At 44.3% G+C, this 18647-nt stretch overlaps 3 protein-coding genes across 8 annotated transcripts in view; 1 reads left to right on the top strand and 2 right to left on the bottom strand.

The window, feature by feature from the left end:
• LOC128893729 (myosin-13) overlaps positions 1 to 13531 on the top strand; it is a 29397-nt gene extending 15866 nt beyond the window's left edge. For 4 of the 6 annotated variants that reach the window (XM_054154926.1, XM_054154924.1, XM_054154927.1 and 1 more), the window contains 11 exons: positions 8029 to 8391; positions 8616 to 9238; positions 9322 to 10168; positions 10246 to 10386; positions 10464 to 10561; positions 10644 to 10827; positions 10898 to 11120; positions 11183 to 11433; positions 11509 to 11717; positions 11792 to 11945; positions 12070 to 13531. In XM_054154926.1, the coding sequence (XP_054010901.1) occupies positions 8044 to 8391; positions 8616 to 9238; positions 9322 to 10168; positions 10246 to 10386; positions 10464 to 10561; positions 10644 to 10827; positions 10898 to 11120; positions 11183 to 11433; positions 11509 to 11717; positions 11792 to 11945; positions 12070 to 12186 (3195 nt within the window). In that variant the 5' untranslated portion in view covers positions 8029 to 8043 and the 3' untranslated portion in view covers positions 12187 to 13531. Of the gene's footprint in view, positions 1 to 4797; positions 4907 to 8028; positions 8392 to 8615; positions 9239 to 9321; positions 10169 to 10245; positions 10387 to 10463; positions 10562 to 10643; positions 10828 to 10897; positions 11121 to 11182; positions 11434 to 11508; positions 11718 to 11791; positions 11946 to 12042 lie in introns of those variants that run through there. The other 2 variants (XM_054154925.1, XM_054154923.1) reach the window with 2 other exon arrangements.
• Positions 3083 to 4400, bottom strand: LOC128893738 (uncharacterized). The gene has a single exon (XM_054154946.1). The coding sequence runs from the start codon at positions 4377 to 4379 to the stop codon at positions 3762 to 3764; it is 618 nt and encodes a 205-aa protein (XP_054010921.1). The 5' UTR covers positions 4380 to 4400; the 3' UTR covers positions 3083 to 3761.
• A 2793-nt stretch (positions 13532 to 16324) lies between the features above and the next one.
• LOC128893747 (uncharacterized) lies at positions 16325 to 18641 on the bottom strand. The gene is made up of 3 exons (XM_054154954.1): positions 17661 to 18641; positions 17384 to 17547; positions 16325 to 17305 (listed from the first exon to the last, which is right to left on the bottom strand). The coding sequence occupies exons 1-3, from the start codon at positions 17797 to 17799 to the stop codon at positions 16649 to 16651; spliced, it is 960 nt and encodes a 319-aa protein (XP_054010929.1). The 5' UTR covers positions 17800 to 18641; the 3' UTR covers positions 16325 to 16648.
• Positions 18642 to 18647: the final 6 nt, after the last annotated feature.

Here is an 18647-nt window from a genome sequence, read left to right on the forward strand (position 1 = left end):
AATTGAGCCGTGTCTCGTGCGTAAGCTTTGAAGTAAACAATCAGGCATTCGATAATACCCGGTCAGCACGTGCGATTATCGTCGATACGAGATAACGAAAATGTCTAGACGGCGCTGATCGTCTTTCCGTCCGCGAAAGATTGGAAGAGACCTTGACACCCAATAATAAAAGATAACATATGAGAGGACGTATTACTTGCTAATTAAACTGAGACGTCGAGGTGTATATCACGTTCAACCGGGTTAGGGTACTGACGTCTCGCCTGCATTGCGGGTAGCTTCATCGGTATCCGATAACGTAATCGCTGTTAACTATACTGGTACGGTAATACGTAGGCCAACTATGCAGATGAACCGCCATTATTTAATTCTACATATACAGAACATACACGTGTAGAGAAATTCATTCTGTGCGGTTAACTATACACCTACTATTTATATTAGAAATTTACATACCTCTTTATAGACTTCTTTATAGACTTCTTTATAGACTTATAGACATCACATTCAGGCGCGTGTAAAATATTATTAGATTTGTTTCTGCAAGCATTAGTTTCCAAGAGACTGAACAAGTTAGTTTAAAATACATGCCAGGTATTTTTGAATGCTCTGTTTCTGCGTTAAAAATGCACGAGCCACCCTATATACCAAGCGTTGGGTATTGTCTGTGCACGTGGCCTCATTAACAAGCCCGAGTTTCGCTGCCTAGGGATGGACCTTCAGCGAGCGTTCAGCAAACTCTATTCATCCCACTGAATTTCGTTAATTGCATCCTCCTCGATCGACTTTCTGCGCTCCCTTCGCCGTCCACTTTTTTTTCCACGTCAACCCTTTTGCCTCTTTTTGGTTCAACCTTCGCATCGCTCGGCGCTTGTAATAAAATAATCGTCGCGATACCGATCCTCGGTTATCGGTATTCGATGCGGAGAGCAATTCGTGTCATTTTTATTATTTCCACGGTAATAAACATCGCGGAGTCTAAGCAGTCCCCGGAGATCTCTTTTTTTTTTTTATCGAATAATAAAAACGAGTCTTGTTTGCTCTTTCGAGCCTCTTAGTATCCAAGTTGTTTACGTTTCTCTCGAATAGACTCGCAAAAGCAATTTGGATACTTGCCCGACGTATTAAATTGACCAGCGAGTTCTTTTAGAACCGTTCGTGTTCGTTTGCTCGCGAGAAGTGGCCGTAGAACCTTTTCCTGCGTCAGTACCCGACGTTGTTAACAAAGTAAAGCGTGTTTTCTCGAGCAAGAAACTTTGCTAACGATCGCCAGTTGACCTCCATTATAAAATGGCGACCTTTGCTCCAGCGGAAAGCTGGGTCAGAGCCGAATGAAAGAGTTGAATGGCGAGTGACGGAGCCCTCGGTCCGACCCGTCACTCCTCGAGATAACGAAGAAACGAATGTGTCCGTTTCCGAACAGAATATAGACTTCCGAAGGAATGTACATTGCCTCGAAATAAGCAACTGTTTTCCGCCTTGAAGTCGAAAACCGAGTCCGAGAGGTCCGAGAAGAATTCGATTTTACTAGCGCTAAAATGAGAAGTTTTTCTTCAAAAAACAACACCCGTGCTCGAACGATCACTTTATAGTTTGTCGCTACACCGAACCCCCTGTTTTATCTACCGGTCCTCCCTCGTCAAAACAAAGTCAAGCCGAATACCATACCTCTCTCGAAATAAGCAACTCGGTCGGGACCGGCGAGTTGCTTATTTCGAGACAGTACTGTGTAACCAAATATTGTGACTGTTCTTGCGAACCTGCCGACGCACCTAATTCTTTATTTCCTATTTCTTTGTATTATTATATCATTTCGATATTTAAGGTTTTCGTAAACCATGAAATGCAACCATGAACGTGAAATTATTCGACCTCGACTTCCATTCCGCGACAGTGTTTGACTTTTACTTTCGCTCGACGTTTCCCTTTTACTGCGATAAGATAACGCTATTAATCGATGGGACGATATCGAAGCTTCTAGTTGCGCGGTAGGTTGTCTTATCTGGGCCCTTTAAAGGCGTTGCTAGTTCGAATCGTGTGCATTTCAGAAAGTTCAGTGCTGTGCGAACTAATCTCGAAGCGGACGAAAGGCTCGATTATCCCACGGTTGGTTGTAGAAAATTAATAATCGGTAGGATCTTATCTCGGTTGGAATTTTGTTTTTCATTTTTTATTTTCTATTTTTTTTTTATTTTCGAACTTATCAGAATTATGATCGCAAAGCAGGACTTCTTCGTTGCTTTGATCTCCGATATTCCAATGATTATTCCAGATATGCTAATCCTCGATAAGTGGAAACAATTCAGCCGGAATCACAGATAATGCCGTACATTTGACCTGGAAGAGACGTTGCGCAATAGTCGCGAATTAATATAACACGGAACGGAGTCTAGGAACATGTGGTCGTTAAAAAAACATCTCTGTTAGATCCATCGCGATTACGGCTGCTATTGTCCTGCCGCGATTGAAGGTGTACGTTCAGCAGGGAATACGTAAAAAAAAAGAAGAAAAAAGTCGTTACAATTGTAGACAATAAATCCCATCGAGCGTCTTCGACAATGCGACGGATATCGTGGAATATTTTCAAAATTGTAGCTAGTTGCGTAAGAGACAGATAAAATATACAAGACGGTGTTAATAATACCTAGGTAACTGTACAGGTAGATTACCTGTTAATTACCTAGTGACTTTATAATCGGTGGAGAATTTGAGTGAGAGAAAAATTCGTGTCTTTCATCAAAAATAATTCGTGTCTCTGGGTCTCAATTTTCCCGAATTAAATAACATCCTAGCACAATGGGAAAGGAACGATGAACGAGCTTCGTGATACGTCGCGATGCATTAAATTTCATTGCTCGACGAGCTTGCGAATATCGAATAACGCAATGTTTGGCGATGATTTACGGGAGATGCTCTATCGATCATACACGGTTTCCATGGAGCGTGTCTATGTATCCGGGTTTTCTTTTTATATCTGGATCGGTCGGCGATAGTCACGAAACTCTGACGCAACTCATGGCAAAATCGAATACTCGCTAAACTGTTGTTAAACTGTTGTTCGATGAACGTGAGGATATTTTTGGTAGACTCTCGTTACACAATTTTTATTTCTCGTTTACACGTAGATGTTTCCATACAATAATACTATCTGAGATCAGCCTTCGCGTGCATTCGAAATCCTATAACTTAAATTTTCAAACAGTCTGAAGGAACGTCACAGACGTTCATGCGACGAAATACTGCTTCGATATAGCTTGTCGCACGAGTTGCATACTTACTATACCTTATAGTCGTAAGTACGTTTGGCGCGAATACTGTCGTACAGTCATTTGTCTTCGGTGGTTAAGTGGACACGAATATTACATGACCGATAGTCGGTATTATTATCGCGACATTCGAAAAGAACGAACGTCGAGTGAATAAGTCGTTTGTCACCTAGAGTTGGCATTGAAGAGATCGTCGGTAATGACACTTCATTATTCACGCGATTGATTCCCCTACTTGGTATAGCGGACTCGGATGATTACTCAATTCACTTCTATATCAGCTCCGAAGCGAATCTTCCTCCTGCTTTCCTCTTTGTCAGGGGAGGCCGCAATTTTCCCCTTTAATTGCTATGTATAAGTATAGATACTCGCCAAGTATAGATAGGCGATAATTCTAGAAATACTGTAGGTGATTAAGGTTACGCGCAAGCATAGCACACACGCATTATATTTCAAACATTTCGATGTTCGAGTTTCGACACTTTCTAGCGTTATTCATAATTTCTTTAATAAATCCTCTTTGGGACCTATCTTGACGAAAGTGGCTCCATCGAAGGACCTGATAACCGTCCCAGGATTCACGAACCATTTGGTTACGAGTTGCTCGTCACATTGTAGCCACGAGTTGCTAATCACTGTCTTCGTCACTTTCTCTTGTTTGTTTCCCAAAGCAACCCGTTTAGCATCTCTTTTCGCGTTCGCAGCGTTCTCCCTCTCTTCAACGCTGCTCGAACGCTCTTTATTTACTTCGATGTCCTTCGAACGCTCCTCGTCCGTTATCTTCTTCGACGGTCGCCTAAGCTTTTTTTTGCTCTTTTTCTCCGTGTTGCCATCGACGGTTACTCTGCCCCCGTCTCCAACGTATCGGACCTTGTTCGACGATTTCGGGCCTAGCAACACGCGTCCTCCGTCCCCCCTGTACTCCACGTCACCCAAGTTCAGATCGATCTTCAATCTACATCCGTCGCCTATGATACGAACACTTCCGTAATTTTTCGCCACGGTAACGTTGCATCCGTCGCCAGTAATTTCTAGAATTTGCTCGTTTGAAAGTAATTTTAAAGAGAGGCCGTCGCCACGGATCGTCTTCACGTTCCCTTCCTCGGCGACCATGATCGTAACCGTTTCTTCGAGCCGGAATTACTTATCTAAAAAACTATTGGAAAATATAGGTGAACGATAGACTAGCTACGTTTCGCGTGGTTTAAATTGATCGGAATGCTTGATTTGCAAGTGTCGAAATTTCGAACTGAAAACTCCAGAGATTCCTCCTTCGTACAAATTCTGTTACATTTTCTAAGGAAAATGCTTACCTCGATGACAGTCCCGTGGAATAGAGATCGCTGGTGTTCTTATTCGTCTATTTCTCGAATAAAAATTTGCCCATCTTTGTCCAGCCGATCGCGTGTCCGTGTAACAGTAGAATTGTTTCTGTAAATCGAAACTTGCCAGGATACTTATGCAAGACTTGCTAGACGAGATCGATTTCGCTAGAGTTGTTTTCGATTGTGCCAAGAACGGTTATCGCTAGTTTCACGCCGTTTCGTCGTTCGAGAGCTTCGATGGTTTCGATCGCACCGGTGAAAAAGATCGTCTGTTCTTTCCTCGTACTTGCGCGCGGAGCCCAGCGGCCTTGCCACGTAAGTTGTCCGAGTTGTCTGTTTTGGGTTATTCTGCTGGCGAGTTTCCTACGATTAAGTCGTTTGGATCCTCGAGTAGTTTTTCTCGGGTAACGATCGGTTTCCGTTTAACTCGTCCGGAGAACAAGATTCTTGGAGATTTTCCTCCTGGTTTGCCTAGAAAGAGGGTGTAGACCGTTTAGGTAAATTACTGCATTTACGCTGCGTGTACCGTGTTACATATGGAAGGTATAGAATTATAATAATTGTACGCGTATCTTAAGAACAAAAGATCCAAGAGTCGTACGTGGAGAAAGAGTGATCTGTGATTTGATCGCTGACAGCTACTCACTGGAAATTTTCTTTATATCCTCGGTCAACTTTGTTCAGAAATTTTGTTCGTTTTGCCAAACGATCTTCATTTCGATTTTTATTTCTTGCTTCTGTCGCGTCCAGCACGTCTTAATAACCGTGGCACCTGATGCGTATGCGAGCGGAAGTCTCGGTGGAGATTTCTTTTAAGGAGAAATGTCGATTGCTCGGTTGAATGTTGCGTGGTCGAGGGCTTGGACGACACAGCACCAGCGATAGCGTCGCGACGCCGTAATAACGGTGTTGGTCGTGTGGCATGCAACGAGCTCCGGGGCTCTCCCGGTCAGCCAATCGGGTCCGGCCCGCATTCGGTACTTCCCCGTCGAGACCTTAACGCCGCGCCACGAACGTTTTATAAGTTCTCGGTCATTCTGCTCGATTATCACGGTTACGCGCGACTCTTTATCGTGTCGTTCCTGCTAATCGGTCCTTTTTTAAAAAATAGGTTCACTGACAGCAAGATTACACGTACAAACGAGGCATTTATACAACTATTCGTACTCCCTATATGTCGAGTTGTTTATTTCGAGGGAGGTGTGCTCTTATTAATATAAAACATACTTTTTCTCATTTCAGCACTAGTAAAATCGAATTCTGCTCGGATCTTCCTATCGACGGGAGACAATACTATACAGGGTGTCCCAAAAGTCGGGGAGGAGCCGGAAATGGGGGGTAGCTGAGACGATTCTGAACAACAATTTCCTTTGCAAAAATGTCGGATGGGGCTTCGTTGAGGAGATATTAAGCGAAAACCCCGACCAATCAGAGCGCGCGTAGACCGTTGGAGCGGCCGCGGTAGCGTATGAGCGCTGCCGCCTAGCGCGTAACCTACGCTCAACCGGCATACTCGCGCTCTGATTGGTCGGGGTTTTCTCTTAATATCTCCTCAACGAAGCCCCATCCGACATTTTTGCAAAGGAAATTGTCGTTCAGAATCGTCTCAGCTACCCCCCATTTCCGGCTCCTCCCCGGCTTTTGGGGCACCCTGTATAATAAACTTCAACTTCGTTATCAATCCATTTAAAGTAGAATGTCACAAGGAGAAGATGAATGATTCGAGTGTATTTTTTTAAAGATACCTAGGTATAACTGCATCGAATCGAAAATGGATAGAGATCCATTTCAATGTAGCTCCTCCCTAAAATATTACAACTTTTCTTCGAAACTAATCACTGCCATTTCTTTCTGATTTTTCTCCAACGAGAAAGTGTAACGATGCACAACGTTTCCCGCTGTACCGTACTCTCGGTGTATTCGTAAGTGGCGATGAATCGTTGGATAGATACGAAGTGATCGATGGCACGAGTGGGGGGTGGGGGGATAATTATTCAATAACAGCGGCGGAGTACGATACGAGGAGCACTCGGAACGCGTTGTACGCGATTCGCGAAAGGGGAACCCCTTTTGGTCGGTGACGCAAAGAATCCTCCGTCAATTACGATCGAAACACGTAATAGCCACGGATGAGGACGCGACGGGGACGCGTGGAACATGCGACAGATTAAGATAGAGCGATTGCAACCGCGAATGGACGCGCTGTCGTTATTTCTTCGAAGTAATCGCAGCACCGTGTGCTTTATTCTTCGCTTCGAATTAACCTTTTTCGTTGCATACTCGGATACTATTTATCATCGTGGACATAGATTTTTCTTTATAATTATAACTGTGTCAGGTATCTTTTTTTTTATTATGACCGTGAACGGAAAAACATTAATTATTAATTAATTATTCATGAATTCATTCCACTCTAACGTAAACAAGGAAGTAACTTATCATCTACATATAACAGACGTACTATTTGCGGCGTTGCGTGTATATTTACACCACTAAGCCAAGAATCAGATTACGTCTTATTACAGTGTTTCTAGATCGTCCTGTAATCTCGTTTATCAAGAATGTCGACTCATTCGAACCAAAATCGGGGGCCTATTCCCTAAAATCATTAGTCCGGTTTCATTTTCGCCCGAAAGGAACGTCCAACCGGATATTATCCGTCGCTAATCGAATATCGCACGTTCCACCTTCGATATCCGTGTATTAATTGCTTTCCATCGATTCGTCTCTCCACAATGCTGGACATTTTAGTCTGGCATGAACTTTATTCCGTGTGAACGTAACGTTGATCGTCCCTACAAAAATTCTCTTCAATAAACCTGCTCGTTTCTGATTTATGGGAACGCTCGGGACGTTCATCTGTTGCATCGTTTCCTGTTCGTCGACGAGAAACGTACCTATCTCTACGGACTGGTGTCGTCGCGTTTCGAACTTCGCAGGAATTTCGTGAGTTGCGTCACGGGCTTGACAAACAGGAACGAGGAAAGATCTTTTCGAGGTGGATTCCGTGTATTCAGATTCAGAGCGAGGAGAGTGATATCGCCAGTCGAACTTCTTCAAACTAGATTCCACATCTATTTTTGGAAATGTTCGCGGATTCTTCTTACCAACTCGAGGATTCAACACAATTTTAGATGAAATCATTTAAGGAAAGGCGACGAGGTTAAAACTAGCTACCAGTAGTTGTCGTAAAAACATCGATCCGATTTCTTTTTCAACAATCTCGTTTTTTAAAAATGCAAAAAAAAAGAAAAAAATTGTTTAAACATTTCCTTGTTTACGCCATTGAATTCGGCGCGAAAAATTATATAAAAGTACAAGGTTTCAAAATTTTGTCTCAATAATTACTGGTAATCCAAAGAAATACCAGAGTAACGACAAATAATTACGTTTATCGAATGTAACATTGAAACTAAAAGTGTCTTTGGTCTGTTCAGAATGGTACCCACGAAATGAGCGTCTGCCCGAACAACGAGCCAGTCAGCCTCGAGATGGAGACGCATCTCGAGGACAATAGCCTGAAAGTGTCGGCGGTGCAGAACGTGGCGAGACAGGATTCAGGAGTGCCCGAGGAGTTGGTGTCACCCGTGGGCGACACCAGCAAGCTGATGGACGAGGATGATCCCAACGGCACGATGAACAGCGACTGTAACATCACCGTGATCCACGTGACGGAGTCTGAGTCTCACAAAGCCGATGAAACTCTGGCCAGCGACAGGAAGGATTACGCGACCGAGGGAAAGGACAGCAAGGATGGCAGCGACAGCGGCGTGGAGGGCTGCGCCACCGAGGTTCCCAGGGTAAGAGATCGATCGCGTTCCCTTCTAGAAAACGCAGGTCGTTCGCGTCGTTCAATTATTAAGTCGAACGGAATCCAGCTGGCGTCATAGTTTCACTGAACAAATCAGCTGAAGGCTCGAGTCTGTATTGTACTGTAATTCGATTAAATATTGTATCGTTACCCCCGTCATAAATTGTACGAACCTGGTCTGTGCAATAATCCCAATTTATTTCACCTCTTCAGGTCCGAAGTCGAAACAGCATAGACTACGCGAGCAGTTGCGGAGGTCTGGACGAGGCATCGTGCGACTCTAGCCTGGTGAGCTGTTGCTCCGTGTACGAGGACCCCTGCGCCACGTTACCGGACGACGTGAGATTGACCACCGGTGGCGAGGGCACCAGCGAAGGTGGCAGCGAGAGTTCGTCCATCGCGGGCAGCGTATCCGTCCGTACTAATAGAACAAACACCAAGAGAACGGTAGCCGCCTCAGGCGTCAGTAAAAAGAAAACCAGCGCGACGGAGACCCAGAAGACCCCCCGTGTGAAACCAGCACCTGTTAGCACCAACTATCTAACGACCACCCCTCGTTGCAAGCCGCGCACCGTCACCCCTAGAAGTATCCTGAGTAAAACGCAGCCTGTAACGAGAGACAGGGCTAGGTCTAGGGAGAAATCGACGGCGAAAGAGGGCTCCTGCGAGGCTACGCCGGTCAGTACCCGAACGTCGACGACATTCCGTTCAGGGACGGTCGCTATGCCTCCGAGGACGAGGACGAGACCGATTCCCGATTCACTGCCATCAGCGTTGACTACGGAGATCAACAAGGACCTGGCGCAACGCGGCCGAGGTCCCAGCGGCAGCTGCAGGTCAGTCCCGACTTATAACATTTAACGTACCGTCTTAAATCTCTGATTAGCAACGAAAGTAGTAATTCTCAATTCTGTTATAGGTCCAGAGGAGGGTCTAGTACGCGCGGCGCACGCACGCCGAGCTCGACTCCGTCCGAGGAGGTACGCAAACCTTTGTCCACCCCCAGGGTACCTTACACTGGTCGCACCGACGCTGGAAGAGGTTCCAGAGTCGACAAGATGACCATCAGCGCCGACAACAAGGCCCTAGACACTTACGCGACCCTCCCTAGAAGGAACAGGACCAAGATCACCGTTCCCAAGACCACCGAGAAGACCGACAAGATTACTAGAAGTAGGTCTGGAAGCAGAGATGCTAGTCTGAGCAGGCAAATCGAGAGGAAGGTGCCGGGTAGAGAGTCCTCCGTTCACAAAAGCCTGCCGCCATATCCTAGACATAAGATAGCGGAGAAGACGCGCATTTATCACGAGACGAGCGTACAAACTGGTTTGACGGGTCAGGATATCGAGAACGCATTGTCCGGTGTGCCCAGCGCCGTTGCAGGACCGGAAGTGGTCGAGAGATTGCACGAAGGCTGTCAGACCGAAGGTACGTGGGAGGACATGCACACGATGCAGAGCGATCTGAAGCGATTGAACGAGGAAACGTCGAGTCAGAAGATGGAGAACGAGAAGCTGAAGGCGGAGATCACGGAGGTGAAGCGTCTACTTGAGGAAGAACAGGCTGACCATGCTTTCGCTAGACAGGAGCTGGACAGAAACGCGCAACGAGTGCTGGCGATGCTTGGGACACCGCAGTCAGAGCATGCAGAGGGCAGCGACAGTTTCCTGGAGCTCGAGTGCCATTTGCAGTCTTCCGGACAAGTGGTTGCCAATCAACAGCTAGAAATAGCTGATCTTCAGTCTTTGTGCCGTATGTTGAGTAGGGTAAGCTGCGTTTACGATACGTTCGATAGTGTCTACGATAATGTCCAGACCTACTGACTCTTCGTCTACTTGCTAAGGATTTGGAGAAGAGCTTGGCTGCCCAGAAGGCGTTGCTGCAACAGCAACAGGAGCTGGAGGCAGAGTCCGCCGAGATGCAAGACTTCCTTCAAGAGGAGAAAGCTACTTTGGTGGATGCTTTAAAAGAGGCGGAGACAGAGGTATTTGGTTTGGTTAACAAACTTCAAAGACATCGATTACCATGACAGTTTCATATACTTACCCGCTCGGCCCTTAGCTTTCGAAGAAGGAGGAGATGTTGGCGAAACGCGAAGTGGAACTAGAAAGGCAAACCGAGGAGTGCCAGCATTTAGTGCGAATCAGTGAACAACGACGGTACTTGCATTGGTTCTCCACGTATTAGAGTAACTCGCAAAGTATTTTATCACTCATGTGTTTTCGTTTCGTTCACTCGTAGGCAAGAGAATTTATCTATGAGCATGAAACTGAACGCAGTCGAACGACGCAGCAGGGAACTGCTACTCACACAAGGAGCTGCTGTTTCCGGTGCTGCGGTCGCACTTTCCGGTCTGGGAACTCGGCTAGAAGGACTGGTGGACCAGTTGATAACTTCCTACAATATCTCGGTGAAAGATCTCGAGGTAACGTTTTATAATATTTTTTATCGCAACCGTTCAATTACTAAACAGCAATCGTGTTTCCCGTTCTTAGGACGTGATATATCATAACGAAGCGTACAGCAGGAGCAACAGCAGCATCGAGTCGAGTCCTGTTAGCTCGAAACATAGTCTGAAAGAGTGTACTCCTAGTCCAAAAAGTGGTTCCTTCGTTTCCGCGGTAATTGGGGCCATCCGGAACGCGGCGACTCATCCTTTCGCAACGAAAAGTACCGATAAGAAGCCTACCTTAGAGACGGCCAAGCAGATGTACAAAGGTACTTGCAACGCGTAAACATTGTTGTCCGCGAATTCGATTAATTCGATTGATTTTATTCAGAATTGAGTATGGAATCGTCGTCGGACCTGCTCGATTTCGAAACCGAACCGTGCTTGATGATGGAGAGCGTGCTGGAGGACGTTCCTCTGCCCGATACCTATTCGCACAATATGGTGTCGAGCAGCGATTCTCTGCGCAGAGCGTTGAGCTTTCCCGAGACGGTAGACGAGAGTAATTTGAAAAAGACTCGCATCAACGACGAGTGCTCCAGCTTAACGAACCTTACTCAAGCGATTCTGCATCGTCGCAAGGTACCCGATATCGGCACGTGAAAGTCGACAAATAAAAAGATAACTTAAGATTATTACCAATTACATTATACGTAGGTGGAAAACGAAGAAGACGACGAATGCGATTCGATCACCGAGTCTGACACTGGAACCAACGAAGGTCCGCTGGCTTCGGATTACTGTCCCGCTGTTAGTCTTGTTGATCAAGTAATCGACGTAGATAATCTTGTTACCAAATTGTTAAAAGTGCTGCGGATAATACAGCTGGATAACGACACGTGTATACAGGAACTGAAAGAGGAGAAGTAAGCTCGCGATTCGTTTCCGTGGATCCAGCAGGTAAAATGTATACGCTGTTTAAACGCGTGGTGATTTACAGATCCGAATTAGAAACAAAGTTGGAGGTAACCGTAACGGAATTAGAGGAACTTCGTAAGATAGTGGACAGCCTTCATCAGTCGGAAGAGATTTTAAGCAATACGTCGGATAGAAGGCGTAGCGTCATGGAAAATTGCCGTCTGCTGATCAAAGAGGTAATGGTCGGCGATGTTACCGACACATATCTGTAAACATGCTTCTGAAGACATTTTTAAATAATTTTTTTAACGAACAATTGACTTTTTAAAAAAGATGTCAAATGGAATAATTCCTCTATAGGCGGGTAAGGAGGAATTAAAATTTCACGAGCCCGCAGTTGGTAGTAATAGTGGCCCTGGAGAAGCTACAGATTGCGAAGATCTCAACGCGAACGCAGCGGCTCAACTTCCTTCCTAAACGTGTTTCCACATGTCTGTTTCTTTTTTTTTTTTGGTAATCGTTTTTGACGATGTACGCCCGTTTTATCGAGTCTCTATCGACGTTCGCATAACTGTTCGTTGACGTTCAAGCGAGATCCACGTCGAGATGTCCTGGCGAAACGTCCGATAGAGAGTCAACGACGTGCAAACTTTGTTCTTCGGTGAATTATGCCAAGGTGATTTTTGGTAATATCGTAGTCCACAGACGGCAGGCATTTTGCGTGTGTCGATATCATGTACAGCTTTCTTCGTTCCGTCGCAACGGCAGGTATATTCATACGCATTGCTTTAGTATTTTATCGTTGACTCGTATCGTGTATATAACAGTAAAGATTCCCCATAATTTTCGAGCTAAATCGTAGTCTGTGATCGCGATCCGATCGTAATTTACATCATACTTTGAATCATTATTATCATTTCGCATAGCGTTGTCGAACTAAGGGTTAATTACTCCGCGTTAGAATTAATTGCGGTTAATTGCTTAAAGAAGATGTAGACGAATCAAGGAAAACTTAATTGCGACTAGCGAATGAATTCGTCACGCCCATCGAATTCATTTCGTCGTCCAATAACAATGAAGATTTTCAAGAAGTATTAATTCCTAGGGAAGCAGATAGATTTTAACGTACCTTAACCTATTCATTCAAGTTTCATCCCTTTATTTCTAATACTAAAAAGCACGTGTAATCTATTAACGCGAAATACAGGGTACATTAGTTTTACGATTCATCATTATATCGGACGAATTGGCATTGTGTCAGTAAACGGAATCTATCTTCGACGATTTAAGTGTCCCTAGATTTTTTCAACAATAATTGCCGGTGTCTCTTTCGTTGGGCTGGACGCAAACTGTTCCCGTGAGTATCAAAGATGTAAAGAAAGAGAACACGTTAAACAGAGCTGCTTTCTATTTTAACGGTGAGATATATTTGAAAAAAAAAAACATATTCTTATACACGCTTCCATGATTCACAATTATTCGTCACGTACGTTGAGACGATGTATATAAGTGATTCATTGTGAAACTTACGTTCTAACGATCGATTTTACTTTTTTTTTTTTTTATTATTATTAAAGATCTTTTTTTCTTTTCGAAGTACAAGTTACTTGCTACAAACCGTATTTGTAAAGTCCGTGTGAAAGTGATCGTTTTCTTTCTCCCTTCTTTTTTAACGACATAAACGATTCCACCCAGACGATGTATATTCTGAGGAACATAGTCCTAAGCATTTTTTATACAAAATATTGTGATGATATACCAAAAAGAACTCACGAATAATGTATTTTAATTTTTAATCAAATAAATTTCATTTCGATAAGAACATATTGTACATTGTATCCTTAGGCGTAGAAATGTTTACGAAAGACATGCGTACGAGTTACATTAAAGAATACATGTAATGTAACATATTGTACCGTTGAAAAAAAAATCCCATGCATATAAACCTTGCACCGTTTACTAGATCTTGTGATGTAAATTCGATTGAAATACTTTCAGTCTTTAATTTTTTTTTTTTTTTTTTTTTAAACCTAGTCTTAGGTAGGTTCAATTCCTTGCGAGCAACGTGGAGTATAAATGATTACCTTGATGACGAATGTAATATAATATGATGACAATGGGCGCTACGTGACTATTAGGAAAATAATGATGAATCGATTAAACCTTACGTTTTCTTTAATGTATGTAAAAGGCGTTCTTCACCCTTGACGAAAACGACGCAGGAACGGAACCAGTAAATTTACCAAATGCGAAGCGTCCCTGAAACAAAGAGATGTTTATATTAGTTTTAATATTCTCGAATAAAAGTACGTGTACACTCGGAGTAGAAGGAAATAGTTTTTGCAGCTCAAGGACACTTCCACTGAACGACCCTTACATTGGTACTTTCATTACGAGGGGCACGATTGTGTCTCGCTTGCCTTGAGCGACCATAATTTTTACCTTTAATCTACTCTGTACAACTTTCTAGATTCTCAGAGTATCATGCGAGTTACTTATCAGGTAAAAAAGAGCAATCGATTTCCATTCATCTACTACGACCTATCGATCCCAATTACGCCCTCGATACCTCTAATCCTTCTCATTTCTTGTAGAAACAGAAAAAAATGTACCTGTTCGATGACTTAGGTGCAGGCATCGGTTTGTTCGAGGTTGGCTTCGACGGATCGAGGATCGGTAAGTCAGGTTTATCACCAGCAGTACCAGCTAGTAGTAACGCCTCGACGGGAGCCAAGACGAACATCACACCGTCCACGTGGATACGGTAATTATCGGTTCCGTTCTGTCGTTGATCGTAATAATCGACTTCGGACGAACTTGAAACGGGTGGCGTCGAGCTCGGTGATTCCACCATCGACGTCTCATTAGCAACTGGTAAACACTTTACTCTATTCGAGAAGAACGCGACGAGGACCAGCACCGTTTTGAAGACACGCATGTTTATCGATATCATCGATTCGCAGTCGAGAGTATCAGTCGGATCAAGTTGGATACCTAACGATCGTCGAACTTCCTTCGACGTTCAGGTTTCGTAGAGCCACGAAGCAAAATCGATCTGTCCAGTACCAAGAGACAAGTTGATGTAATTGGGAAGACTGTAATGGATTTCGACGAGAGAAAATAAATAGATATCTTCGATGGTAGCTCGAGGAACGTCTTGACGACGCGGAGAATGAACGAGGTGTGACGACGTCTCCTGCCGACCACCGATCCCGGTCCCCACCTGGCATGGAAACAGATCGGCAAGTTCAAGAACCTGCAGGCCACTGTTCCCTTGCATACGTAGCCGGGTGGAGCGTAATCACGGATGGAATCGATTTCCTCTACCTTTGCGACTTTGATGTCTTACTCGAGACTTGCGTCAGAGCTTCTATGGAACAGAGTGATCGATCTATTCCGAGTGTAAAGCTCTCTATATTCCTATGCAAAAATGATTCGTATGTTCCCTAAACAAACGCAGTTGTTATTTAGTAAGTATCTTTTATTTCGATTATCCTCCATCCCATCTTCTGCTTAGTTGCAGGTACAATTCAACTCGAGGGCAAAATAAAGAATACTCGTTAAGTACAGGAACCAATTTTCTTGGCGCCTACGTAACATTCGCGCGAACAACGAGATAAGAACACGCGTGGTCCGCAGTGTGCACGAGAGGATGCCCCCCACGTGCAGAGAACCGATTTGTAAAAGGGCAACGGCCTCGTGTGGCCCCACCGAGTTCATTTCCCCGTCCTCTGGCTGCCAGTCGCCGCCTATTACCGTAACCTTGCCCTTGCTCTCACATTTCCGCCATTCTTGAACTTCGCGGATTATCGTTTTCCTTGTATCTCCCCCCCCCCCCCCCTCTAACGAGCTTTATCGAATCCATCGCGAACAGGTCACCTAAAACATGTTTCCACCTTCCTCGTCTCCTTCGGTCTCCTTGTTTGGTCATTCGCGACGTTTTCAAACGTATCCGAAATTTTAGGTTATGTGGGCAGTAGCATGACTGCAGAGTACTCTGCAGGATGATCGAAGAGTTTGAACTATCTTTGGATTACGTAACTTATGAAATGAAGCGATGTGAAAAAACTTGGACTTCGAATAAATCTGAAGCCGATGTGTTTGTCTCGTTTCCTGGTTTGGAAAATGTTCATTTCTGAAATGTACATCGTATTTATCTGGAGAAACAAATTCAACCAAATGCTGACTTCTGGATAACGTTGAGTGACAAAACCAGAAACTGTACACAGCTGACTCGTTTCTGTGTAAATATGTACAGTACGTGTTATCCGAAATGTTTACCGTTAACTCCCATCAATTTTCGAACGCCGTTAACTTGTGTACATTCTCGAGAAATTTCCACTCGATACATCAAGTACCTCTGTAGAAATATAACCACGGTCTTAAAATCTTGCAAAGCAGAATCTTGGAAAAAAGTCAACCGATTAGATTACTTTATTCTTCGAAATGACCAGTCTTCACCTCTGACTCTTTATCGGGTCTTCGCGAGAAACGAAGTTATTTCAGACACTTGCGTTTAAGAAAAAGTATCGATAACGTATCCGTTACTGTCCATTACTCTGTAAATAAAACCTAGTTGCAAATTGCAGCGAATTAAATTTACGTGGCTGTTACAGGGAAATGGAGATAAATTCGAAAAGCTTGCTTGTTCATACTTGCGATTTATTTCTTTCTCCTCTTATATATATAATACAGATGTGCGAATAGAGCATGATATAAATAATGCACGTGTAAAAGAATGGAACGGGTGTTCGAGTACACACGAGTCGAGTCGAAGTATTAAAATACGTATCATTCCTAATTATTCCTATCGAATCCGTTACATGGAGTTATATAGAGCACCATCGTCTTGCGACTACGCTGCGTACATATCACAATCGTTGTGGCTGTAATCACCATGAATAAATGGAGTAGCAGAGTACGTTAGACCCAAGGGATTTCAGTAAAAATTCGCATCGTTCTGGCAGATGCCCGACTTGTCCCTGAACCTCCCCGGACCACAGTTCTCGATTCCTCCACCCAGCAATACCAGTTCTTGGGACTTGTTGACCAGTTCGTTTCCCTCGTTCGACTTCAAGGACGCGTCCTTCTCTTCCTTTTCGGACAGCTGCTTCTTCAGCGACATTCCCGGTCTGGTGGCTTTGGCAACCTCCTCCCTGACCGTCAGATCGTCCGATTGGGCGAGATTGTCCACCGTGGAGTACTTGATGTGCGTAGGGTTACCGTGATCCTCTCTTGGACCATTGACCAGTCCACGGCTTTCCTCGCTCCCCCCAAGGCTCCTCGTCTTCTTCTCCGAATTCCTCACGTCGATGGACACTTCCGGGTTTGGCTCCCCCTCCAAACTATTCAGAGGCGTTTCTATCTTGACCCTTCCCTCGCTGTTGACCTCAGAACTCCCTAATTTTTCAGGACGTTTACTTCTCGTCTTCTCTCCTTTCTCTAGGTGAACTATCTCGACGTGGTAAGGCTCTTTACCCTCGTATTTCTCTTCCGTCTCGTACACCATGGACCCTGATGATTCCTCGGAGTCCTCTGGCTCTTCGGCATCTTCCCTGGTGGGTTTCAAAGCGCTCATAGCGATGTTACTCACCGCCTACGGAATTATTTTTGGCATATGTATTAAGAGCATCCCTTTTTTTTTTCAGGTACAATGGAAAATCAAGGTACCGACCTCCTTCATAGTATGCGTGAACTTCCCGGAACCACCTCCGTCGATGACGAGGAAGATGAAGTTCTCGAGCGTTGCTTGCCAATTGTCGCGTTTGGCAGTCTGCTGTTGATCGTACCTGGCCGGCGCGGCCTCTGCCCACGGAATGAACGATCCAAGTAGCATGCCTGAGGAAGTATGAATTAAAACTTTATTAACGTAAATATTTCATTCTTCGTACCCCCTACGATTCATTTGGGCGATATAGTAATAGAATGTTGTCTATCAAGTGTTCCTGTACCTGACAGCAGAAGAAGAGACGCGTGAGGTACCATCTTGCCAATGCTTCCTGAGCTGCACCGAGCTGCACGAAGTCTGATCCTCGACTGTGGGAGATCGGTTCGCTTCCTTGGCAGCTCGTATATAGATCCAGGGAACATCACCGTTGGAGAGGGTAATAAACGCTTCCCGCCCGAGTGGCGATCGGCTAGAACGATCGGGAGAGCTTGCCCACCCGTCAACGACCGGTTAGATAATTGTTTGACATATTTTCACTCCTTTCCTCGGACGTCCAACGCTAGGGGATCTCTCTAAGCCGGAGATCTCGGGATCGATTACATCTAGGAAGCGTAATCCGTGGGACCTTCGAGGTTCCTTCGCTTGGATCATGATTCACTTCTAAGGAGGAGGACCAAATGCGGAAGCTTTTCAATGGGGTCTGAGAATTCTTTGTAAAAATGAGGAAAGTGGCATTTCTTAACTTCTTAATTAAACTAAGTATTAAGGGGGCCAGAAAGTAATGTCGTTACTTTTACATTAAATTCAGAGAAATAAATTTGTAAGAATCAATTGGTATACAGTGAGCTGATAAATGATATACAAATATTGATATTATTTTCTAGTCCCTTTTTATATTATATGAATAATGAACTGTAGAGAACTGACCATTTCTAGGCTCATTTTTACTAACACATCTAATTGGTTTCTTTTCAGATTCGAGACCTCTGAAAGGGAAACCAAAAATGGAGTCAATGCTATCTACTTAAATGCTGTTCGACAAGCCTCCAGTACCATTAAACCACAAGCCTTAAAATATACGTTAGAGGTGTTCAGACAGACCAGCAAACGATACAACTCATAGCTTTATTGCACCTCTGTTACAAGTTATACTATGTACAACGATAATTAGTCCATATGAGAATGTCCATATGAGAATGTAGGATGATGCGATGAAATGGCACATACGTAATTCTTCTTGTATTAGGTTGTCCCAGAAGTTTCTTTCGTG

The sequence above is a fragment of the Hylaeus anthracinus genome, unplaced genomic scaffold (genome assembly GCF_026225885.1).
Source record: "Hylaeus anthracinus isolate JK02 unplaced genomic scaffold, UHH_iyHylAnth1.0_haploid 3, whole genome shotgun sequence".
In the NCBI taxonomy this organism is placed as follows: domain Eukaryota; kingdom Metazoa; phylum Arthropoda; class Insecta; order Hymenoptera; family Colletidae; genus Hylaeus; species Hylaeus anthracinus.

Coding starts and splice junctions, on each gene's coding strand:
- LOC128893738 (XM_054154946.1), bottom strand. CDS start 4,379: ATGGTCGCCGAGGAAGGGAACGTGAAGACGATCCGTGGCGACGGCCTC.
- LOC128893747 (XM_054154954.1), bottom strand. CDS start 17,799: ATGTTCCCTGGATCTATATACGAGCTGCCAAGGAAGCGAACCGATCTC. Junction 17,548..17,660: donor GTCTCTTCTTCTGCTGTCAG/GTACAGGAACAC, acceptor ATACTTCCTCAG/GCATGCTACTTGGATCGTTC. Junction 17,306..17,383: donor TCACGCATACTATGAAGGAG/GTCGGTACCTTG, acceptor ATAATTCCGTAG/GCGGTGAGTAACATCGCTAT.